General features: G+C 39.7%; 3 protein-coding genes across 3 annotated transcripts; 2 read left to right on the top strand and 1 right to left on the bottom strand.

Moving 5' to 3' along the window:
• Positions 1 to 8,358: 8,358 nt before the first annotated feature.
• LOC149974784 (uncharacterized) lies at positions 8,359 to 11,045 on the bottom strand. Its single transcript, XM_090211805.1, has 3 exons — positions 11,037 to 11,045; positions 8,858 to 9,304; positions 8,359 to 8,790 (listed from the first exon to the last, which is right to left on the bottom strand). The coding sequence occupies exons 1-3, from the start codon at positions 11,043 to 11,045 to the stop codon at positions 8,359 to 8,361; spliced, it is 888 nt and encodes a 295-aa protein (XP_090067931.1).
• A 2,050-nt stretch (positions 11,046 to 13,095) lies between these two features.
• Positions 13,096 to 17,019, top strand: LOC118941397 (uncharacterized). Its single transcript, XM_090209998.1, has 2 exons — positions 13,096 to 13,606; positions 14,410 to 17,019. Exons 1-2 carry the CDS (start codon positions 13,339 to 13,341, stop codon positions 14,931 to 14,933), a joined length of 792 nt encoding a protein of 263 aa, XP_090066124.1. The 5' UTR covers positions 13,096 to 13,338; the 3' UTR covers positions 14,934 to 17,019.
• An 851-nt stretch (positions 17,020 to 17,870) lies between these two features.
• On the top strand, positions 17,871 to 21,132 carry LOC118941533 (uncharacterized). The gene is made up of 2 exons (XM_090209995.1): positions 17,871 to 18,497; positions 19,359 to 21,132. The coding sequence occupies exons 1-2, from the start codon at positions 18,464 to 18,466 to the stop codon at positions 20,147 to 20,149; spliced, it is 825 nt and encodes a 274-aa protein (XP_090066121.1). The 5' UTR covers positions 17,871 to 18,463; the 3' UTR covers positions 20,150 to 21,132.
• Positions 21,133 to 26,849: the final 5,717 nt, after the last annotated feature.

The following is a 26,849-nucleotide window of genomic DNA, read 5'->3' as shown; positions in this document are numbered from 1 at the left end:
GACGGTCTCTCTGAGCTCCAGAGCTGAAGCTGGACCGGGAGAGGAGAGATCAGCCCAGGGGACGGAGTAGGAGTAGAATGAATCTGACCCTACATGCTGATCTTAGGTCAGTTTTGTGTTTTAAATCGATGGTCAACAGTGGACTGATGTTTAAAATGTGGTGACAAACCTGAAGTGGTTCTAATTTTAATAACAAGTTCAGAATTAGTTTCTCTTTCTAGAACCTTGGAAGAAATCTAAAAGGAGTGACTGCAACCACCATTATTCATTTAGTTTGGTTTTTACCACCAGAGAAACATGGGGTTCTGGGTAACATGGGGTTTGGGTAACATGGGGTTTTGGGTAACATGGGGTTTTGGGTAACATGGGTTTTGGGTAACATGGGGTTTGGGTAACATGGGGTTCTGGGTAACATGGGGTTTTGGAAATATGGGGTTCTGGGTAACATGGGGTTTGGGTAACATGGGGTTTGGGTAATATGGGGTTTGGGTAACATGGGGTTTTGGGTAACATGGTGTTTGGGTAACATGGGGTTTTGGGTTACATGGGGTTTGGGTAACATGGGGTTTGGGTAACATGGGGTTTGGGTAACATGAGGTTTTGGGTAACATGGGGTTTGGGTAACATGGGGTTTTGGGTAACATGGGTTTTGGGTAACATGGGGTTTGGGTAACATGGGGTTTTGGGTAACATGGGGTTTGGGTAACATGGGGTTTTGGGTAACATGGGTTTTGGGTAACATGGGGTTTTGGAAACATGGGGTTCTGGGTAACATGGGGTTTGGGTAACATGGGGTTTGGGTAATATGGGGTTTGGGTAACATGGGGTTTTGGGTAACATGGGGTTCTGGGTAACATGGGGTTCTGGGTAACATGGGGTTCTGGGTAACATGGGGTTTTGGTAACATGGGGTTTTGGGTTAACATAGGGTTTTGGTAACATGGGGTTTTGGTAACATGGGGTTTTGGGTAACATGGGATTTTGGGTAACATGGGGTTCTGGGTAACAGGGGGTTTTATGTAACAGGGGGTTTTGGGTATCATGGGGTTTTGGGTAACATGGGGTTTTGGGTAACATGGGGTTTTGGGTAACATGGGGTTTTGGGTATCATCGGGTTTTGGGGAACATGGGGTTTTGGGTATCATGGGGTTTTGGTAACATGGGGTTTTGGTAACGTGGGGTTTTGGTAACATGGGGTTTTGGGTAACATGGGGTTTTGGGTAACATGGGGTTTTGGGTAACATGGGTTTTGGTAATATGGGGTTTAAATATTTTAAGAGAGAAGCTCAAAAAAACGTCTGTTTTGTTTCCAGAATGTTTTGTTTTTGCTTTTTGTCTTCATTTATTTATGTTTATGTGTTATTATTGTCTTATTTAGTGTCTCTTAGATTCTTTATCTTATTTAGTTTCTCTTAGATTCTTTATCTTATTTAGTGTCTCTTAGATTCTTTATCTTATTTAGTGTCTCTTAGATTCTTTATCTTATTTAGTGTCTCTTAGATTCTTTATCTTATTTAGTGTCTCTTAGATTCTTTATCTTATTTAGTGTCTCTTAGATTCTTTATGTTATTTAGTGTCTCCTAGATTCTTTATCTTATTTAGTGTCTCTTAGATTCTTTATCTTATTTAGTGTCTCTTAGATTCTTTATCTTATTTAGTGTCTCTTAGATTCTTTATCTTATTTAGTGTCTCTTAGATTCTTTATCTTATTTAGTGTCTCTTAGATTCTTTATCTTATTTAGTGTCTCTTAGATTCTTTATCTTGAAGTGTTTCCATTATTAGTCACATTTTTTAATAAAGGGGTTTGTTGTTGTTGTTTACCTCTCATGATGTTATTGATTATAAATGTTATGATATTGATTATGATGTAGATTAGTGTTATGTTGTTAGTAGTATAGAGATAATGATGTTATTGATTATAAATGTTATGATATTGATTATGATGTAGATTATTGTTCTGATGTTGCTCTCTAAACTGCCATGTAATCAACTGAATGTTTTTAATAAAATTACAGGCTGTCAGTCTTGTGTGATTTAATTATTAGACAGACTACAACATACAGTATGAATTAACTGAGATCAGTCTGTGTGATTCCCCTCTTGGACAGACTACAACATACAGTATGAATTAACTAAGATCAGTCTGTGTGATTCTCTTGGACAGACTACAACATACAGTATGAATTAACTGAGATCAGTCTGTGTGATTCCCCTCTTGGACAGACTACAACATACAGTATGAATTAACTGAGATCAGTCTGTGTGATTCCCCTCTTGGACAGACTACAACATACAGTATGAATTAACTGAGATCAGTCTGTGTGATTCCCCTCTTGGACAGACTACAACATACAGTATGAATTAACTGAGATCAGTCTGTGTGATTCCCCTCTTGGACAGACTACAACATACAGTATGAATTAACTGGTCATACATTTGGCAGGAGGATAGGAAGTGCAGCTCAGTTTCCACCTCATTTTGTGGGCTGTGTGCACATAGCCTGTCTTCTCTGGAGAGCCAGGTACTGACCTGTATATAGTCCTGCTGTTGTTATTTTACTGCTGCTCTTTAATTACTTTCTACACTTTAATTACTTGTTACAGGCCAACCCAAGTGGTACTGTTCAGTAGGATAATAGTAGACCAACCCAAGTGGTACTGTTCAGTAGGATAATAGTAGACCAACCCAAGTGGTACTGTTCAGTAGGATAATAGTAGACCAACACAAGCTGTACTGTTCAGTATGATAATAGTAGACCAACCCAAGCTGTACTGTTCAGTAGGATAATAGTAGACCAACCCAAGTGGTTCTGTTCAGTAGGATAATAGTAGACCAACCCAAGCTGTACTGTTCAGTAGGATAATAGTAGACCAACCCAAGCTGTACTGTTCAGTAGGATAATAGTAGACCAACCTAAGCTGTACTGTTCAGTAGGATAATAGTAGACCAATCCAAGCTGTACTGTTCAGTAGGATAATAGTAGACCAACCCAAGCTGTACTGGTCAGTAGGATAATAGTAGACCAACCCAAGCTGTACTGTTCAGTAGGATAATAGTAGAACAACCCAAGCTGTACTGTTCAGTAGGATAATAGTAGACCAACCCAAGCTGTACTGTTCAGTAGGATAATAGTAGAACAACCCAAGCTGTACTGTTCAGTAGGATAATAGTAGACCAACCCAAGCTGTACTGTTCAGTAGGATAATAGTAGAACAACCCAAGCTGTACTGTTCAGTAGGATAATAGTAGACAAACCCAAGTGGTACTTGTTCAGTAGGATAATAGTAGACCAACCCAAGCTGTTCTGTTCAGTAGGATAATAGTAGACCAACCCAAGCTGTTCTGTTCAGTAGGATAATTGTAGACAAACCCAAGCTGTACTGTTCAGTAGGATAATAGTAGACCAACCCAAGTGGTACTGGTCAGTAGGATAATAGTAGACCAACCCAAGTTGTACTGTTCAGTAGGATAATAGTAGACCAACCCAAGTGGTACTGTTCAGTAGGATAATAGTAGACCAACCCAAGGAGTACTGGTCAGTAGGATAATAGTAGACCAACCCAAGTGGTACTGTTCAGTAGGATAATAGTAGACCAACCCAAGTGGTACTGTTCAGTAGGATAATAGTAGACCAACCCAAGCTGTACTGTTCAGTAGGATAATAGTAGACCTTTTATTGAAACAGAGAAACTGAGTCAGAAATTCACAAATTCAGAATTTCAGGTTTTTGTTCTCAAAGTCAGACTTTTTTTAAACATAAAAACAATCAATTGTTCTAAGTCCATAACTTACAAAAGGAGACCACTTTTGAGGTTTGGGGAAAATCTAAGAAATGTACAATTTTGAGAGTAGTTCCCCTTTAATTCAAGTGTGTTGGATTAGCAGTGTTTATATAGTACAGGTACCTAGCACTATTGTTGTATCAGCAGTGTTTATATAGTACAGGCACCTACACTATTGTTGGATTAGCAGTGTTTATATAGTACAGACATCTAGCACTATTGTTGGATTAGCAGTGTTTATATAGTACAGACACTATTGTTGTATTAACAGTGTTTCTATAGTACAGACACTATTGTTGTATTAACAGTGTTTCTATAGTACAGACACCTAGCACTATTGTTGGATTAGCAGTGTTTATATAGTACAGACACCTAGCACTATTGTTGGATTAGCAGTGTTTATATAGTACAGACACCTAGCAGTATTGTTGGATTAGCAGTGTTCATATAGTACAGACACCTAGCACTATTGTTGGATTAGCAGTGTTTATATAGTACAGACACCTAGCACTATTGTTGGATTAGCAGTGTTTATATAGTACAGACACCTAGCACTATTGTTGGATTAGCAGTGTTCATATAGTACAGACACCTAGCACTATTGTTGGATTAGCAGTGTTTATATAGTACAGACACCTAGCACTATTGTTGGATTAGCAGTGTTTATATAGTACAGACACCTAGCACTATTGTTGGATTAGCAGTGTTTATATAGTACAGACACCTAGCAGTATTGTTGGATTAGCAGTGTTCATATAGTACAGACACCTAGCACTATTGTTGGATTAGCAGTGTTTATATAGTACAGACACCTAGCACTATTGTTGGATTAGCAGTGTTTATATAGTACAGACACCTAGCACTATTGTTGGATTAGCAGTGTTCATATAGTACAGACACCTAGCACTATTGTTGGATTAGCAGTGTTTATATAGTACAGACACCTAGCAGTATTGTTGTATTAACAGTGTTTATATAGTACAGACACTATTGTTGGATTAGCAGTGTTTCTATAGTACAGACACCTAGCACTATTGTTGTATTAGCAGTGTTTATATAGTACAGACACCTAGCACTATTGTTGTATTAGCAGTGTTCATATAGTACAGACACCTAGCACTATTGTTGGATTAGCAGTGTTTATATAGTACAGACACCTAGCACTATTGTTGGATTAGCAGTGTTAATATAGTACAGACACCTAGCACTATTGTTGGATTAGCAGTGTTTATATAGTACAGACACCTAGCACTATTGTTGGATTAGCAGTGTTTATATAGTACAGACACCTAGCACTATTGTTGGATTAGCAGTGTTTATATAGTACAGGAATCTTGTGTTTATTTGACTCTGATGATAAAGAAATAGAAAATATTCCTGTAAAGGACTGTGTTAAATATTTAGGAATACATCTGTAAAAAAACACTTAGTCAGACAACACATGAATTTCTCTTCTAAAATTAAGAAAACCCAAAATATATGTAATAATTGTCTACAAAGAGATGTTTCTATACTTGGGAGAGAACTTCTGTCCAAGGCAGAGGGACTGTCTGGTTTTGTGTACCCCTCATTATCTTTATGTGTAAATCCTGCTACTTGTAAAGAGATCAACAAGACCTTTCTTGACTTCATCTGGAAAAATAAATCTCACCAACTAAAAGAGTCCTCTAATAAAAGAGCTGAAGGAGGTCTGGAAGTGTTGGACTTTGTGACATAAATAACACTTTCAAGATCAACTGGTTGAAAAGATGTTTGATCAATACTGATTCAATATGGTATTTCATTCACCCAGAGACTGGACCTACTTATCCACATCTACTGTGTCCCCATCCAACAGCACACTTTCAAACATAACATCTACCGGCAGCCTAGAGGTGCGTCCGAACATCAAGAAGAAGGGTGGAAACCCAGTAGTCTCGCCCACCCAGTGTGCGATTCAGACGTTCTGCTTGGCCGTTGCCCATGGGATGGTAAGGTGTGGTGTGGGACTTTTCAACACCAGATAACTGAAGCAATTCTACACTAAGTAAACTGTCAAAGTCAGTTAGGTTTCACCAACAAGCTTTAATGGCCTGGAAAATATGTTTCCTGCACAATTCCCCCCCACATGATGTCCACATGTGTGGCTGGTTAAGGCCTTACAAATACTGTATAACAAACAACGTTAAGGAAGGGCACTTTAACATGTTACATCAGATATATCCATGTAATTCTATGATGTCCACATGTGTGGCTGTTGATGATATCTGTGTTTTCTGAGAAAAAGGTGAGAATCTGTCCCACTTGTTCTTTGATGTAAATCTGTGTCATAATTTTGTGAAAACCTTGCAAGATACTTATTTACCATTATGAACACTGCCCATGTTTAACATGAAGGATATAATATGTTACCATTATGAACACTGCCCATGTTTTACATGGAGGATATAATATGTTACCATTATGAACACTGCCCATGTTCTACATGGAGGATATAATATGTTACCATTATGAACACTGCCCATGTTTTACATGGAGGATATAATATGTTACCATTATGAACACTGCCCATGTTTAACATGGAGGATATAATATGTTACCATTATGAACACTGCCCATGTTTAACATGGAGGATATAATATGTTACCATTATGAACACTGCCCATGTTCTACATGGAGGATATAATATGTTACCATTATGAACACTGCCCATGTTCTACATGGAGGATATAATATGTTACTATTATGAACACTGCCCATGTTTTACATGGAGGATATAATATGTTACCATTATGAACACTGCCCATGTTCTACATGGAGGATATAATATGTTACTATTATGAACACTGCCCATGTTCTACATGGAGGATATCATATGTTACCATTATGAACACTGTCCATGTTTAACATGGAGGATATAATATGTTACCATTATGAACACTGCCCATGTTTAACATGGAGGATATAATATGTTACTATTGCAATGAAACCACTGAAATTATTGTGATTTTTTTTATTCTTGTTGCCAAATACTTTATACACAAACAAACATTCCAAAATTCTATATCAAAATGACACATTTTTCTGACTGAATTGAAATATTTTATTAAAACATTAACCCCAGTGAATAACAACAAGAAAAACATTTTCCTGAATCATTATAGATTTTTTCAGAGTGATAACAACTACACTAAAATAGTTAATGTTTTATTACTTCATTGATATTTTGTGTGTTTCAGTATTTTCTAGTTGATACTAGTTCTGTTTTGTATGATGTAACAATGTACATTGTTGGTCTGTATTTTGAATAAAAAAATAAATATATAAAATGTAATTAAAATAAAAAGACACATCGTCATCTGCTGACTGGAGGGGCAACACAGTTGAGGAACCAAAAGTTTATTTTCATTTATTTCATAAAAGTGTAATATTGTATTAAGTCATTCAAAGAGAAGCATGTGTTGATTTATTCGTGTTTAATGAGTGAGAATTTAAAACAAATTTTAGACCCACTACATATTTACATTGAACCATAGTTCTGACATGGATCATTTTGACCCACTACATATTTACATTGAACCATAGTTCTGACATGGATCATTTAGACCCACTACATATTTACATTGAACCATAGTTCTGACATGGATCATTTTGACCCACTACATATTTACATTGAACCATAGTTCTGACATGGATCATTTAGACCCACTACATATTTACATTGAACCATAGTTCTGACATGGATCATTTTGACCCACTACATATTTACATTGAACCATAGTTCTGACATGGATCATTTAGACCCACTACATATTTACATTGAACCATAGTTCTGACATGGATCATTTTGACCCACTACATATTTACATTGAACCATAGTTCTGACATGGATCATTTTGACCCACTACATATTTACATTGAACCATAGTTCTGACATGGATCATTTTGACCCCAGAGGCATATATTTTATCAAAGCCAAAATGTGGTTTATTCCATTTTTCATGACTTTGTCAATCAACTTCTATTAATACATCTAAATCCTGGTTTAGTGTTTCTGTATCAATATGGACTTTTAACACATTCACATCCTTTGTACTCCAACTACAATGTTAAAACATTCTACATTGTGACATCATTAAAATACTCCTACTACGATGTTAAAACATTCTACATTGTGACATCATTAAAATACTCCTTCTACAATGTGAAAACATTCTACATTGTGACATCATTAAAATACTCCTTCTACAATGTTAAAACATTCTACATTGTGACATCATTAAAATACTCCTACTACAATGTTAAAACATTCTACATTGTGACATCATTAAAATACTCCTACTACAATGTGAAAACATTCTACATTGTGACATCATTAAAATACTCCTTCTACAATGTGAAAACATTCTACATTGTGACATCATTAAAATACTCCTTCTACAATGTTAAAACATTCTACATTGTGACATCATTAAAATACTCCTACTACAATGTTTAAACATTCTACATTGTGACATCATTAAAATACTCCTTCTACAATGTTTAAACATTCTACACTGTGACATTAATTCATTGATATCATGAAACAACTCCATCATTAATGTATTTTCTGATGTTTGATCCGAGATCTTTTATCAGAGTATCTCTTGTGACATTGATCCCAGCTATGAGATTTCTCTCCTGTGTGTGTTCTCTGGTGTGATATCAGGCTACTTGACTGAATAAAACTCGTCCCACATTGACTACAGCTGTAAGGTTTCTCTCCTGTGTGTGTTCTCTGGTGTGATATCAGGCTACTTGACTGAATAAAACTCTTCCCACATTGACTACAGCTGTAAGATTTCTCTCCTGTGTGTGTTCTCTGCTGTATAGTCAGATGCCTAGATGTAACAAAACTCTTCCCACATTGATCACAGCTATAAGGTTTCACTCCTGTGTGTGCTCTCAGGTGTACTATCAGCCAGCTTGAGTGATTAAACCTCTTCCCACATTGAGTACAGTTATAAGGTTTCTCTACTGTGTGTATTTTCTGGTGTGATTTTAGATCTGTTGAACTAACAAAACTCTTTCCACAGTCAGAGCAGTGGTAAGGTTTCTCTCCCTTGTGTGCTCTCAAGATGTACCATCAGGCAGCTTGAGTGAGTAAAATGTTTCCCACATTGATCACAGCTATAAGGTTTCTCTCCAGTGTGTATTCTCTGGTGAGTTTTCAGGCAGCTTGACTGAGTAAAACTCTTCCCACATTGATCACAGGTATAAGGTTTCTCTCCAGTATGAATTCTCATGTGTAATTTTAGTGATTCTGATCTTAAGTAACTCTTCCCACAATCAAAACAGTGGTGAGATTTCTCTCCTGTGTGTACTCGCTGGTGTATTTTAAGTTCTGATGAAGATTTGCAACCTTTCCCACGGTCTGAGAAGCAATGAGATTTATTCCCTGTGGGTCTCTGCTGGTGATTCTTGAGGTGATATAAACTGGAGAGACTCTTCTCTGCCTCGTTAGCATCATGATGTTGAGGCTCCACGATAGTCACGTCTCTGTCCTGTGTAAACAACAAGTCAGACAGATGGTTAAAGGCCCACAACAGCAGAAATCCACTGTAAAAGGTGATGCCAACAGCGTAGCCATGTTGGCACAATTGACGTCTGTAATGAATGTTACAATTATTTGACAATTGTCTTGAGACAGTCAAGTGAGCAACAATAGTCATATTTAGTCTTGTTTTCACATTAGTAGTAACATCAATGATTTTAGGCTAGAAAAAAGTAAAAGTTGTTGACATCCTAAGCAGTGTGCCAGATGACTTTTGGTCTTCTATATAGGCCCCTTTCTGTGTTTGCTAAAATTGTAACAAGGGCGATGCACATGCAATTTGGATGCAGAAACCCCTCCCTTCTAATGCAGAAACCACTCCCTTCTAATGCAGAAACCCCTCCCTTCTAATGCAGAAACCCCTCCCTTCTAATGCAGAAACCACTCCCTTCTAATGCAGAAACCCCTCCCTTCTAATGCAGAAACACCTCCCTTCTAATGCAGAAACCACTCCCTTCTAATACAGAAACCCCTCCCTTCTAATGCAGAAACCCCTCCCTTCTAATGCAGAAACCCCTCCATTCTAATGCAGAAACCCCTCCCTTCTAATGCAGAAGCCCCTCCCTTCTAATGCAGATGCCCCTCCCTTCTAATGCAGAAACCACTAGTTATGGATGTTGTATATCTGCCTGGAGCAAAAAGGTGAGCAGAGATTGTAGTTTTTCCACGATGTATTCTGAATATGACAACACACTATCAGTGTAAGATCAGGATGCTACTCAAGGAACCTCACATTAATTTCTGTGTCTATTCACTAATTCACCCCCGTGGGGGAAAACTCAGGGGACTTCTCATAGGCTGACAGCAGATATAGCCTCCATTTCCAGGTTGCTTATGAGTGCATTTCACACTACTTTGGATTATAATTGTAAGGTTCATTTGAATGTCCTGATTAATATAATGTTTGGTTTTGTCGAAAATGTACTACTTTATATTTAAAAACAACTTCAACCAGTAAAATGTTCTTTGGCTACTATTCTAAAATGGATGACATTTTTTAAATTATCTATCTTCAGACAATACCCCATAATGACATCACAATACCCCATAGTGACATCACAGTACCCCATAATGACATCACAATACCCCATAAAAGTGAATAAAAGTTTAGAAATGCTTGCATACCAGGGAACTTTTGGCTAAACCAACTATATCATACTACGACCAATAAGCATACTACAAACTCAATGTACGTCACAAATAGTACAGTTAGTATGAGTATTCCAACACAGCTCAGGTCTCTGGGCTGCCATTTTGTTTCTGTTTAAAACCCAGGTTGCCCCTTTAAAAAAGCCACACAACAAACAACCAATCTGCAGTTGAAACAATAACAAAGCTGTCATTATTTTTTTACTCCAATGTTTAGAAACAAATGTCAGATTTCCCCTTTAACACCACACACATCAGTCCCACAACTGCCTCTGTTTTTAACACAGTAACGGTACCTACAGTTGAAGTCCAAAGTTTACATACACCTCAGCCAAATACATTTAATCTCATCACAATTCCTGGCATTTAATCCTAGTAAAAATTCCCTTCTCAGTTCTGCCCACTAATGTTCTATACGATTGTGGTCAGGGCTTTGTGATGGCCACTCCAATACCAGCCACAATTGTACCCGAAGACAGGAAGTGCCTATTCCTCATCTCACCAAGGATAAACTTCAACTCAATCGCCAGTACTGGCGACATCGTGTGGAAGCTGTAGGCATTGTAAACTGGACGCTATCTATTTTCCCTTGCCATAGACAATACAGAGACTGGCGGAGGGATATTTTATGTGTTTTTTTGTGAACAGTTTTCCTTGGGATTTTGCCTCCTACACACGTTCTGTTATAGTCACAGACATGATTTAACCAGTTTTAGAGACTTCGGAGTGTTTTCTATCCACACATCCTAATCATATGCATATACTATATTCCTGGCATGAGTAGCAGGACGTTGAAATTTTGCGTGATTTTTAACAAAAAGCTGCAAAAATTTGCAGCCTCTTTAAGAGGTTTTAAAGAATCCCACGGGGAGTCTTCAGACACGCCCCCAACATCAGTCAAATGGTGGTGAGGTCTGATCTTCCACCAGAGCCACGTAGTACTTTCCTACAAGGTTCGTTACACTGCTAGCTGGTAGGACTCCTTTGATGGATTAGACAATAGCAGAGATCCCAATACCCATGTAAACATAGCTTACTGACAGATCAATGAGGTCAGATCCAATACCCATGTAAACATAGCTTACTGACAGATCAATGAGGTCAGATCAAATACCCATGTAAACATAGCTTACTGACAGACCAATGAGGTCAGATCCAATACCCATGTAAACATAGCTTACTGACAGATCAATGAGGTCAGATCCAATACCCATGTAAACATAGGTTACTGATAGATCAATGAGGTCAGATCCAATACCCATGTAAACATAGCTTACTGACAGATCAATGAGGTCAGATTCAATACGCATGTAAACATAGCTTACTGACAGATCAATGAGGTCAGATCCAATACCCATGTAAACATAGCTTACTGACAGATCAATGAGGTCAGATCCAATACCCATGTAAACATAGCTTACTGATAGATCAATGAGGTCAGATCCAATACCCATGTAAACATAGCTTACTGACAGATCAATGAGGTCAGATCCAATACCCATGTAAACATAGCTTACTGACAGATCAATGAGGTAAGATCCAATACCCATGTAAACATAGCTTACTGACAGATCAATGAGGTCAGATCCAATACCCATGTAAACATAGGTTACTGATAGATCAATGAGGTCAGATCCAATACCCATGTAAACATAGCTTACTGACAGATCAATGAGGTCAGATTCAATACCCATGTAAACATAGCTTACTGACAGATCAATGAGGTCAGATCCAATACGCATGTAAACATAGCTTACTGACAAATCAATGAGGTCAGATCCAATACCCATGTAAACATAGCTTACTGATAGATCAATGAGGTCAGATCCAATACCCATGTAAACATAGCTTACTGACAGATCAATGAGGTCAGATCCAATACCCATGTAAACATAGCTTACTGACAGATCAATGAGGTAAGATCCAATACCCATGTAAACATAGCTTACTGATAGATCAATGAGGTTAGATCCAATACCCATGTGTTGCGAACAGGTCGATTGTAGCAGTAGTCGTTTCGGTGGAGAATAACTTGACAGCTATTTTGACCGCGGTGGTTATTGAAGTCGTGGTTTCGTGGAAGAAACCGTTGTTGTGCATCATCTTTCAACGCTCCAATACCTGATAATGACCAAACCTGTTTAGGCTTTTTGGGAATTTAACTTCAATTAACCTGAAAGTGTTCATTGTAGAAACATCTGTTGGTTTGGTAGAATGTGGAAAGACCCACCTCATTGGTTAATATTCCCTGTAGAAACATCTGTTAGGTTGGTAGAATGTGGAAAGACCCACCTCATTGGTTAATATTCCCTGAAGTAGAAACATCTGTTGGGTTGGTAGAATGTGGAAAGACCCACCTCATTGGTTAATATTCCCTGTAGTAGAAACATCTGTTGGGTTGGTAGAATGTGGAAGTAGGTTTTAAATTCATACTTATTACAAATCTGCAGTTGTCTGACTATTATATTATTATTTAATGAAAGAAATGTAAAAATGCACTTTTTGTCTGGAAATAAAATAAACATTTATCTGCGTTAACCACTCCAGTCAACAGATGGCGATATGCGTTTTTCAGGCGATGCTATCAGAGTGACGTATAATGTAGTGGACGGGACGCTTCTTCAACAACATCTAGTCAGCCACCTCGGTAGCTTCCTAGCGGAAACGTTCAAGCTGTTCAGACTGCTTCGGTCTATATTTACTTCTGTATTTGGAACATAATTCTGTCTTTTAACTAGTTTCCCCATTTCATGTCATATTTCCGTTTAGTCAGGTAACGGTAGCTGGCTTGATAAATGAGCCTATCACTAGGTTAGCTGGCTAACATCCCCGACCATGAGCTCAGCAAGCTGCTGCCCTCCTGCTAAAAAAGAGGTCTGCTGGAAGGAGAAAGAAGGTATTTGGCTGAACGTTGTCGTGAAAGAGGAGAATGAAGAGGAGGATGTCACAGTAAACGAAGAAGTAGAGGGTGAGGCTGTTACACAGAAAGAAGAGGAAGAAAACGATTATACTTTTTTTGGAGTGAATGAAGGAGAGATAACTGTCATATTGAAGGACGAGGAGAGGGAAGAAGAGGAGGAGACAGAAGATCTGAGTAACACCAGTAAGTCCTGTCTTGAAAATAGTTGTTGAACTGATACGTGGTTTTAAAACGGCATTCTACTCTAGTTCTGAGCTTAAATGCCGTTTTTTAATGTAGGAATTGATAAAGCTACACTGTAAGATGTGAATACCATCAAGAAGCTGGCCAACAACAAAACTTTAACAATGGATTTGCACCCAAAATCACAACTTAAATGTCTCACGGAATGGACTTGCCTTCATTCAATACTGCAATTCCACTGTACTAAACTGGAGGCGATTTCCAGCCCACCGTTGACTGCGGTCAAGTGAGCCGACAGTCGCAAAACGCGGTCAGGCCATCTACTCTTCAGTTTCTTCCTGAATTTGCGTGCGCGAATACACTTTACGGAATGGCGTTTTTTCAGGTAGGGAAACTGAGTTGAATGGACTCTCATGCACAGGTAGTCGAGACGATGGCTACAAATCATTACAAGCAAACCGTTTGAAGCACACTTATTCAATCTTCCATAATAGAAATGATACCAAATCGTTTATTTAATTTTCTTGTTATCATAAAGTACTTTATCATTGCTAGAGTGTCAAGCGTAGGCTGGAGTGGTGTAAACGCTACAGCATACAATGACATTCTAGACCATTCTATAGGCCTCTCTGACTAAGAACCACACAGAGTCCTGCATTTTGTAGTGGCTGTAATAACACTTGTGAAAACTGACTTCAGGTGATTGAGGGATCTAGTCTAGATTAAACGTCATAGGAAGTTTTATCATGTGGAGGTTTCATTCAGGTCTCTGTTTAATTAAATCATCTGTTTGTCTTTGACAGGAGAGAGACCAGACTCTCCTTCTGACAGCAGGAAGAGTCCTTCAGGGAAACCAGACCCCGAGACGTCCAAACCAGAAGGACGACATCACTGCTCCCAGTGTGGAAAGAGTTTTACTCAGTCAGGGAGCCTGAGAACACATAAGAGAATACACACTGGAGAGAAGCCTTACCACTGTTCCCAATGTGGAATGACGTTTACCCAGTTAGGGAGCCTGCAAACGCATGAGAGGGGACACACAGGGGAAAAGCTTTTCCAATGTTCCCATTGTGGAAAGAGTTTTGGCCAGGTAGGAAACCTGAACAAGCATGAGAGGACACACACAGGTAAGAAGATGTACCGCTGCTCCCAGTGTGGAGAGAGATTTACCCGGTTAAGGTACCTGAAAGAGCATGAAATAATACATACAAATACACAGGAGGAGAAGACATACCACTGCTCTCACTGTGGAAAGACATTTTCCCAGTCAGAGAACCTGAAAACACATGAGAGAATCGAGAGGCTGTGTTCTGACTTGTGTTTTTGACTGAGAATGTGTGTGTTTGTTTGGGCTGTCAGACTTGAGTCCACTTTGTGTAATGTTAATGCACTATTTTTAATTGTGATTAATCCATTGTCTGAAAGGGTTAAAAACACACTGAAAACATCCAGAATACATACTATATACCGCTAAAATCTACAATGCCATGTAAACACAAGATGACATTGAGGTTAAATAAAGTGTGATTTATCAATGGAACATATTTTGACAGGTCCACTGTGTGTCTCTGTAGAGTCATAATATCCATAACAACTAGAGGTCAAACAGGGAGATGGTTCCATTCATTTTCCCCACAGGTGTTTTGTTTAGACTCACCCTGGTGTGATGTTTTGATAACCATGTAAACCTCTCTGGGACAAGGTGACTGAGGACACAGTGTGTTGTGAATTTATTGTCATGTTTTTAAAATGGTATAACTGCCTTTATTTTTGCTGGACCTCAGGAAGAGTAGCTGCTGCCTTGGCAGGAACTAATGGGGATCTATAATAAACCCCAGGAAGAGTAGATGCTGCCTTGGCAGGAACTAATGGGGATCCATAATAAACCCCAGGGAGAGTAGATGCTGCCTTGGCAGGAACTAATGGGGATCCATAATAAACCCCAGGAAGAGTAGCTGCTGCCTTGGCAGGAACTAATGGGGGTCCATAATAAACCCCAGGAAGAGTAGCTGCTGCCTTGGCAGGAACTAATGGGGATCTATAATAAACCCCAGGAAGAGTAGATGCTGCCTTGGCAGGAACTAATGGGGATCCATAATAAACCCCAGGGAGAGTAGATGCTGCCTTGGCAGGAACTAATGGGGATCCATAATAAACCCCCAGGAAGAGTAGCTGCTGCCTTGGCAGGAACTAATGGGGATCCATAATAAACCCCAGGAAGAGTAGCTGCTGCCTTGGCAGGAACTAATGGGATGTCTCTCTCTACTCTCAGATTCGAAAATGCTAATTAGCATCAAAGTAGACAACATGCCTGCCTACAAATCCCTGCAAGCTCCTGCAAGTCATCTCTAGCCAACACATTTCACAGAACAGTTCACAGAATTGTCCATTGAAATAAATGTTGACAATTTAATCATTGCTACATTAAGGCCTGATTGGTGGAGTGCTGCAGAGATGGTTGTCCTTCTGGAAGGTTCTCCCGTCTCCACAGAGGAAATCTGGAGCTCTGTCAGAGTGAACATCGGGTTCTTGTTCACCTCCTTGACCAAGGCCCTTCTCCCCCGATGTCTCAGTTTGGCCGGGCGGCCAGCTCTAGAAAGAGTATTGGTGGTTCCAAACTTCTTCCATTTAAGAATGATGGCGGCCATTGTGTTCATGGGGACCGTCAATGCTGCAGAATTTTTTTGGTACCTTTCCCCAAATCTGTGCCTCGACATAATCCTGTCTCAGAGGTCTACAGACAATTCCTTTGACCTCATGGCTTGGTTTTTGCTCTGACATGCACTGTCAACTGTGGGACCTTATATAGACAGGTGTGTGCCTTTCCAAACCATGTCTAATTTATTGAATTTACCACAGGTGGACTCCAATCAAGTTGTAGAAACATCTCAAGTATGATCAATGGAATCAGGATGCATCTGAGCTCAATTTTGAGTCTCATAGCAAAGGGTCTGAATACTTAAGTAAAGACATTTGCAAAAAATTTCAAGCCTGTTTTTGGTTTGTCATTATGGGGTATGAATACTTAATGAATACACTGTATACCACTGGAAGAGGTTTCTATCATTGGCAGTTTTGTACACAGTCAGGTGATACGTGGTATAGAAAGTCCAATCTTAGGAGAGAACATGGGAGGCACTATACTGTGTGTCTGCAGGTGTCTATCTGGTCAAAACCACTGATACAGGTGCCCCTCCACCCTCTGGTGGGATGGATCATGTCTACAGAGAAACCTACATTCAAATACTTAGATTTGTGAAATTATTAGATATTACTTGTTAGGTATTACTGCACTGCCGGAGCTAGAAACACAAGCATTTTGCTACACCTGCAATAACATTTGCTAAACACGTGTATGTGACCAATAAAATGTGATTTTGATTTGAAATAAACGTCCTATTTATCAAAGCTGATTTTGGATGGAGTCAAAATGACTCCAAAGGATTTTAATTTGTTAAAAGTCCTTATTGATACAGAAACACTAAACCAGGATTTAGATGTATCAAGAACAAGTTGATTGACAAAGTCATGAAAAATTGGATGAATTGAATGAACCACATTATGGCTGTGATAAAAGATATGCCTCTGGGGTCAAAATGATCCCTGTCAGAACTATGGATCAATGTAAATATGTAGTGTGTCTAAATGATCCATGTCAGAACTATGGTTCAATGTAAATATATAGTGGGTCTAAATGATCCCTGTCAGAACTATGGTTCAATGTAAATATGTAGTGGGTCTAAATGATCCCTGTCAGAACTATGGTTCAATGTAAATATGTAGTGGGTCTAAATTATCCATGTCAGAACTATGGTTCAATGTAAATATGTAGTGGGTCTAAATGATCCATGTCAGAACTATGGTTCAATGTAAATATGTAGTGGGTCTAAATGATCCCTGTCAGAACTATGGTTCAATGTAAATATGTAGTGGATCTAAATGATCCATGTCAGAACTATGGTTCAATGTAAATATGTAGTGGGTCTAAATTATCCATGTCAGAACTATGGTTCAATGTAAATATGTAGTGGGTCTAAATTATCCATGTCAGAACTATGGTTCAATGTAAATATATAGTGGGTCTAGAGTTTGTTTTAAATTCTCACTCATTAAACACGAATCAATCAACACATGCTTTTCTTTGAACGACTTAATATAATATTACACTTTTATGAAATAAATTAAAATAAACTTTTGGTTCCTCAACTGCGTTGCCACTCCAGTCAGCAGATGGCGATGTGCGTCTTTTAGGTTCAGGCGACGCTGCCAGTGTGACGTATAATCTAGTGGACGGGACGCTCCTTCAACAACAACAGTTAGTCACCTCGGTAGCTTTATAGCAAACATAGCTACAACATTCACTCTCTTTACACTGTTTTGGTGTATATTAGTCGCTGTGTATTAAACACACTTCTGTCGTATGTACGTGTTGGCCCATTTAATTATATAATTACGTTGTTTGTCAGCTAGCTGGTTTGAGTTCACTAAGTTACTCTCCTCCTGCTAAAGAAGAGGAGGTCTTCTGGACGGAGAAAGAAGTTCTCCTGAAAGAGGAGAAGGATGTTAAAATACAAAAACAAGTAGAGGGTGAGGCTGTTACCGTGAAAGAAGAAGAGAATGACGTTTCAGTGAAAGAAAAGGAAGTCTCGTTCAGAGTGAAAGAGGAGGAGGATGTTACAGTAAAAGAAGAGGAAGCGGAGAGAGGAGGATGCAGTTTATGGAGTGAAAGAGGAGGAGATGACTGTCACATCGAAAAAGGAGGAGGAAGACTAAGAGGAGGAAACTGGATATCTGGGCCCGGTTTCCCCAACGCATCTTAAGGCATCCTATGGTTCTAACGGTGAACTCAGCCGTAAGATGGTTTTGAGAAACCGGGCCGTGATTAACACTAGTAAGTACTGTCTTAAAAACAGAGGCACAAACTCTGCAGTTGTTGAACTGATGTGTGGTGTTAAAGGGGAAATATGTAATTACTACATTTATATTATTTATAGTATTGATTCTTGAAGAATATAACACATACCTCATGAGCTTAGTTCAACTGTTGTACCCCATCAGAACCCCAAATAAGATTTTTTACACCAATGTTTAGAAACAATGTAAATCAACACTGTAGAGCCTCAACATGGTTAAAACTATCATGCTGATTTCATGGATGGTCAGTCCTTGCATCCGTAGGTCTGTCTATGAATTTGAGAGTAGTTACATTTCTCCAGACCCATCCATCATCTTATTACCAAAACAGTGGTGGAATGACATCTTTGTTATTGTTTGAACTGCAGATTGGTTGATCGATTGATTTGGCTTTTTTAAAGGGACAACCTAGGATTTAAACAGGAACAAAATGGCTGCCCTGTGACTTGGTTTGGTAAACAGCTGAGGGATGGGGGCTGGATAAATGTAACCACTCTCACATTCAATTCATTGCCCTCGAGCGCCTATTTTAGCAAACACAGAAAGGGGCCTATATTGGTGACCAAAGGTTGTCTGGCACACTGCTTAGGGGTTCAGCAACTGTAATAACTTATTTATAGCCGACAATCATCGATGTTACTACTAATGTGAAAACAAGACAAAATATGACTGTTGTTGCTCACTTGACTGTCTCAAGACAATTGTCAAATAATTTTAACATTCATTACAGATGTCAATTGTTGTACAACATCATGGCTACGCTTTTGGCATCACCTTTTACAGTGGATTCCTGCTGTTGTGGGCCTTTAACCATCTGTCTGACTTGTTGTTCACACAGGAGAGAGATGTGACTTTCGTGGATCCTCTGGGGAGCCTCAACAACATCATGAAGCTGACGAGGCAGGGATGAGTCCCTCCCGATCAGAACTCCTCAAGAAACACCAGTGGAGACCAACAGGGAAGAAATCTCACTGCTGCTCTGACTGTGGGAAGAGTTACTTAAGATCAAATTCACTAAAAGTACACATGAGAATTCACACTGGAGAGAAACCTTATAGCTGTGATCAATGTGGAAAGAGTTTTACTACATCTAGCCATCAGATTGTACACCAGAGAACACACACAGGAGACAAATCTTATAGCTGTGATCAATGTGGGAAGAGTTTTACTCAGTCAAGCAGCCTGTTATCTCACCAGAGAACACACACAGGAGAGAAACCTTACAGCTGTTATCAATGTGGGAAGAATTTTACTCAGTCAAGCAACCTGGTATCACACCAGAGAACACACACAGGAGAGAAACCTTATAGTTGTGAACAATATGGGAAGAATTTTACTACATCCAGCCATCTGATTATACACCAGAGAACACACACAGGAGATAAACCTTATAGCTGTGAACAATGTGGGAAGAATTTTACTACATCCAGCCATCTGACTATACACCAGAGAACACACACAGGAGATAAACCTTATAGCTGTGAACAATGTGGGAAGAATTTTACTACATCCAGCCATCTGATTATACACCAGAGAACACACACAGGAGAGAAACCTCATAGCTGTGGTCAATGTGACAAGAGATACTCTGATAAAAGATCTCTGATCAAACATCAGAAAATACATTAATGATGGAGTTGTTTCATGATATCAATGAATTAATGTCACAATGTAGAATGTTTTAACATTGTAGAAGGAGTATTTTAATGATGTCACAATGTAGAATGTTTAAACATTGTAGAAGGAGTATTTTAATGATGTCACAATGTATAATGTTTTAACATTGTAGTAGGAGTATTTTAATGATGTCACAATGTAGAATGTTTTAACATTGTAGTGGGAGTATTTTAATGATGTCACAATGTAGAATGTTTTAACATTGTAGAAGGAGTATTTTAATGATGTCACAATGTATAATGTTTAAACATTGTAGAAGGAGTATTTTAATGATGTCACAATGTATAATGTTTTAACATTGTAGTAGGAATATTTTAATAATGTCACAATGTAGAATGTTTTCACATTGTAGTAGGAGTATTTTAATGATGTCACAATGTAGAATGTTTAAACATTATAGTAGGAGTATTTTAATGATGTCACAATGTAGAATGTTTTAACATTGTAGAAGGAGTATTTTAATGATGTCACAATGTAGAACACTAAACGTTTGCCCCCTGTTCAATTGATTTCTGCATGATATGGATATTAGCCTCAGGGGGAAAATCCAGGCTCTGAATTGAAAGAGTGATATTTATATGATATAACAGAAAGTGACTAACACAAAAAGAGCTGTGTTACACTTACAGCATTGGTGACCCACTTGAATCAAAATGTAGCTAGATGTTTTCTACAAGTTGTCCTCTAACCAATGATGTACACATTATTCCCAGACTCCATGTGTTTTTTGAGCTGTTAGTTTTAACAGGACAACCTCATCTCCCCACTCTCACACAAATGATTTCAACATGATATCGATGAGGGATGAAAAATAAGTGTTGCGTTCCTTTGTTTAACGACCTCTAAATGTAAATGCATCTCTCCAAAATGTAGCTGACTGTCTTCTGCAGGTTGTCCTCTAACCAGGGAGGTAAAATATATCTCCCATTTCCATGTGTTTTTAGTTGTGTTAGTTTCAACAGCACCTACAACCTGATTTGTCCTCTAACCAGGGAGGTAAAATATATCTCCCATTTCCATGTGTTTTTAGTTGTGTTAGTTTCAACAGCACCAACAACCTGATTTGTCCTCTAACCAGGGAGGTAAAATATATCTCCCATTTCCATGTGTTTTTAGTTGTGTTAGTTTCAACAGCACCTACAACCTGATTTCCCCCCTAATTGATATCAGTGATTTCTTGCTACTTGTCAGAACAACAGTGTTTCTGGTGCTGGTGCATTTTAAAAGGTGCTTGTTTCAGTAATATGATTATTGTTGCAGATGTTTGTGCAGATGGTACATTTTATGTTTAGGTTTTCAGTATCACAAATGGTTTCTGCATATTGGTTATTAATTTGGACACATTAAAGCTGTGTTTTGACATTGGGCTGTACCACCAAGCTAAATGTCATTGAAAAGACGTTGAAAAGAAGACGATACCCAACGTCCAATTTACGTTTGGTTTTAGTTTAAGGTTGTAAATATTAATTTTCAGGTTGTTGTTAATAACGACTTGAAAACAACTTAATTTCAAAGTTCTTACAGTTTAGACACATTGACTGTTGTGTAAAATATTGAATCAACTATTTCACCAAACCAGAACCTGTGAATTCAACTAGACTTTATTACAAACAGTAACAAAGCTGAACAATTCCATGGAAGAACTGACTCTTCATTCTTAGTACTTGGCTTTTATACAGTCTGACCCTGATATAACATTCTAACCACTAGACTACCCTGCTGCCCCAATAATACACTAAATACATGTAATATAGCCTATACAGTCTGATCCTTACATAACATTCTAACCACTAGGCTACCCTGCTGCCCCAATAATACACTAAATACATGTAATATAGCCTATACAGTCTGATCCTTACATAACATTCTAACCACTAGGCTACCCTGCTGCCCCAATAATACACTAAATACATGTAATATAGCCTATACAGTCTGATCCTTACATAACATTCTAACCACTAGGCTACCCTGCTGCCCCAATACTACACTAAATACATGTAATATAGCCTATACAGTCTGATCCTTACATAACATTCTAACCACTAGGCTACCCTGCTGCCCCAATAATACACTAAATACATGTAATATAGCCTATACAGTCTGATCCTTACATAACATTCTAACCACTAGGCTACCCTGCTGCCCCAATAATACACTAAATACATGTAATATAGCCTATACAGTCTGATCCTTATATAACATTCTAACCACTAGGCTACCCTGCTGCCCCAATAATACACTAAATACATGTAATATAGCCTATACAGTCTGATCCTTACATAACATTCTAACCACTACCCTGCTGCCCCAATAATACACTAAATACATGTAATATAGCCTATACAGTCTGATCCTTACATAACATTCTAACCACTACCCTGCTGCCCCAATAATACACTAAATACATGTAATATAGCCTATACAGTCTGATCCTTATATAACATTCTAACCACTAGGCTACCCTGCTGCCCCAATAATACACTAAATACATGTAATATAGCCTATACAGTCTGATCCTTACATAACATTCTAACCACTACCCTGCTGCCCCAATAATACACTAAATACATGTAATATAGCCTATACAGTCTGATCCTTACATAACATTCTAACCACTACCCTGCTGCCCCAATAATACACTAAACACATGTAATATAGCCTATACAGTCTGATCCTTACATAACATTCTAACCACTAGGCTACCCTGCTGCCCCAATAATACACTAAATACATGTAATATAGCCTATACAGTCTGATCCTTACATAACATTCTAACCACTAGGCTACCCTTCTGCCCCAATAATACACTAAACACATGTAATATAGCCTATACAGTCTGATCCTTACATAACATTCTAACCACTACCCTGCTGCCCCAATAATACACTAAATCCATGTAATATAGCCTATACAGTCTGATCCTTACATAACATTCTAACCACTAGGCTACCCTGCTGCCCCAATAATACACTAAATACATGTAATATAGCCTATACAGTCTGATCCTTACATAACATTCTAACCACTACCCTGCTGCCCCAATAATACACTAAATACATGTAATATAGCCTATACAGTCTGATCCTTACATAACATTCTAACCACTACCCTGCTGCCCCAATAATGCACTAAATACATGTAATATAGCCTATACAGTCTGATCCTTATATAACATTCTAACCACTAGGCTACCCTGCTGCCCCAATAATACACTAAACACATGTAATATAGCCTATACAGTCTGATCCTTACATAACATTCTAACCACTAGGCTACCCTGCTGCCCCAATACTACACTAAATACATGTAATATAGCCTATACAGTCTGATCCTTACATAACATTCTAACCACTAGGCTACCCTGCTGCCCCAATAATACACTAAACACATGTAATATAGCCTATACAGTCTGATCCTTACATAACATTCTAACCACTAGGCTACCCTGCTGCCCCAATACTACACTAAATACATGTAATATAGCCTATACAGTCTGATCCTTACATAACATTCTAACCACTAGGCTACCCTGCTGCCCCAATAATACACTAAACACATGTAATATAGCCTATACAGTCTGATCCTTACATAACATTCTAACCACTAGGCTACCCTGCTGCCCCAATAATACACTAAATACATGTAATATAGCCTATACAGTCTGATCCTTACATAACATTCTAACCACTAGGCTACCCTGCTGCCCCAATAATACACTAAATACATGTAATATAGCCTCTACAGTCTGATCCTTACATAACATTCTAACCACTAGGCTACCCTGCTGCCCCAATAATACACTAAATACATGTAATATAGCCTATACAGTCTGATCCTTACATAACATTCTAACCACTACCCTGCTGCCCCAATAATACACTAAATACATGTAATATAGCCTATACAGTCTGATCCTTACATAACATTCTAACCACTAGGCTACCCTGCTGCCCCAATATTGTGAGATGTGATATTCTCCTGGACCAGACAGCATCACAGGTGGTATTCTCCTGCACCAGACAGCATCACAGGTGATATTCTCCTGGACCAGACAGCATCACAGGTGATATTCTCCTGGACCAGACAGCATCACAGGTGATATTCTCCTGGACCAGACAGCATCACAGGTGATATTCTCCTGGACCAGACAGCATCACAGGTGATATTCTCCTGGACCAGACAGCATCACAGGTGATATTCTCCTGGACCAGACAGCATCACAGGTGATATTCTCCTGGACCAGACAGCATCACAGGTGATATTCTCCTGGACTAGACAGCATCACAGGTGATATTCTCCTGGACCAAACAGCATCACAGGTGATATTCTCCTGGACCAGACAGCATCACAGGTGATATTCTCCTGGACCAGACAGCATCACAGGTGATATTCTCCTGGACCAGACAGCATCACAGGTGATATTCTCCTGGACCAGACAGCATCACAGGTGATATTCTCCTGGACTAGACAGCATCACAGGTGATATTCTCCTGGACCAAACAGCATCACAGGTGATATTCTCCTGGACCAGACAGCATCACAGGTGATATTCTCCTGGACCAGACAGCATCACAGGTGATATTCTCCTGGACCAGACAGCATCACAGGTGATATTCTCCTGGACTAGACAGCATCACAGGTGATATTCTCCTGGACCAGACAGCATCACAGGTGATATTCTCCTGGACCAGACAGCATCACAGGTGATATTCTCCTGGACTAGACAGCATCACAGGTGATATTCTCCTGGACCAAACAGCATCACAGGTGATATTCTCCTGGACCAGACAGCATCACAGGTGATATTCTCCTGGACCAGACAGCATCACAGGTGATATTCTCCTGGACCAGACAGCATCACAGGTGATATTCTCCTGGACTAGACAGCATCACAGGTGATATTCTCCTGGACCAGACAGCATCACAGGTGATATTCTCCTGGACCAGACAGCATCACAGGTGATATTCTCCTGGACCAGACAGCATCACAGGGGATATTCTCCTGGACCAGACAGCTGGGTGAATACACTATATATACAATAGTATGTGGACACCCCTTCAAATTAGTAGATTGGGCCATTTCAGCCACACCAGTTGCTGACAGGTGTTTAAATTTAAGCAGCCTGGTCGACTGTAAGTGCTGTTATTGTGATGTGGAAACATCTAGGACCAACAACGGCTCAGCCAAGAAGTAGTGGGCCACACAAGCTCACAGAACAGGACCGCCGAGTGCTGAAGAGTGTAACGTGTAAAAATCGTCTGTACTTGGTTGCAACACTCACTAACGAGATCCAAATGGCCTCTGGAAGCAACATCAGCACAATAAACTGTTTGTCAGGAGCTTCCTGAAATGGGTTTCCACGGCCGAGCAGCTGCATACAAACCTAAGATCAATATGGGCAATGTCAAGCGTCGGCTTGAGTGGTGTAAAACTCACAGCCACTGGACTCTGGAGCAGTGGATACGTATTCTCTGGAGTAATGAATCATCTTCACCTTCTAGCAATCCAACACACTCATCTGGGTTTGGAGGATGCCAGGAGAACGCTACCTGCCCTAATGCATGGTGACAACTGTAAAGTTTGGTGGAGGAGGAATAATGGTCTGGGGCTGTTTTTCATGGTTTGGGCCCCTTAGTTTCAGTTAAGGGAAATCTTAATGCTACAGCATAGAATGACATTCTAGAGGAATCTGTGCTTCCAACTTTGTGGCAACAGATTGGGGAAGGCCCTTTCCTGTTTCAGCATGACAACGCCCCTGTACACAAAGTGAGTTCAATACATGAATGGTTAGTTGAGATTGGTGTGGAAGAACTTCACAAAGCCCTGCCATTAAAAACGTCAAACACCTTTGGGATGAATTGGAACGGTGACTGTGAGCCCACATACTTTTGTTGATTTCGTGTATATACTGCAGGCAGGCAGGCAGGCCCTCCTCTCCTCTTCTCCCACTCTTCTCTTCCCCCCCTCATCTCCTCTTCTCCCTTCTCTCCTCTCCTCTTCTCCCCCTCTCATCTCCTCTTCTACCCCCTCTCTTCTCCTCTTCTCCCCCCCTCTCCTCTCCTCTTCTACCCCCTCTCCTCTCCTCTTCTCCCACTCTTCTCTTCCCCCCCTCATCTCCTCTTCTCCCCCCTCTCTTCTCCTCTTCTCCCCCCTCCTCTCCTCTTCTCCCTTCTCTCCTCTCCTCTTCTCCCCCTCTCATCTCCTCTTCTACCCCCTCTCATCTCCTCTTCTCCCCCTCTCATCTCCTCTTCTCCCCCCTCTCTTCTCCTCTTCTCCCCCCTCCTCTCCTCTTCTCCCTTCTCTCCTCTCCTCTTCTCCCCCCCTCTCCTCTCCTCTTCTCCCTTCTCTCCTCTCCTCTTCTCCCTTCTCTCCTCCCTCCTCTCCTCTCCCTTCTCTCCTCTCCTATTCTCTCCCCTCTCCTCTTCTCCCTTCTCTCCTCTCCTCTTCTCCCCCTCTCTTCTCCTCTTCTCCCCCTCTCCTCTCCTCTTCTCCCTACTCTCCTCTCCTCTTCTCCCTTCTCTCCTCTCCTCTTCTCCCCCCGCTTCTCCCTTCTCTCCTCTCCTATTCTCCCCACTCTCCTCTCCTCATCTCCCCCCTCTCCTCTCCTCATTTCCCCCCTCTCCTCTTCTCCCCCCTCTCCTCTCCTCTCCT

Source organism: Oncorhynchus mykiss, chromosome 19 (assembly GCF_057628025.1).
Source record: "Oncorhynchus mykiss isolate SJ-2025 chromosome 19, ASM5762802v1, whole genome shotgun sequence".
Taxonomy (NCBI): domain Eukaryota; kingdom Metazoa; phylum Chordata; class Actinopteri; order Salmoniformes; family Salmonidae; genus Oncorhynchus; species Oncorhynchus mykiss.
This window is presented reverse-complemented; position numbering and strand designations above follow the sequence as displayed.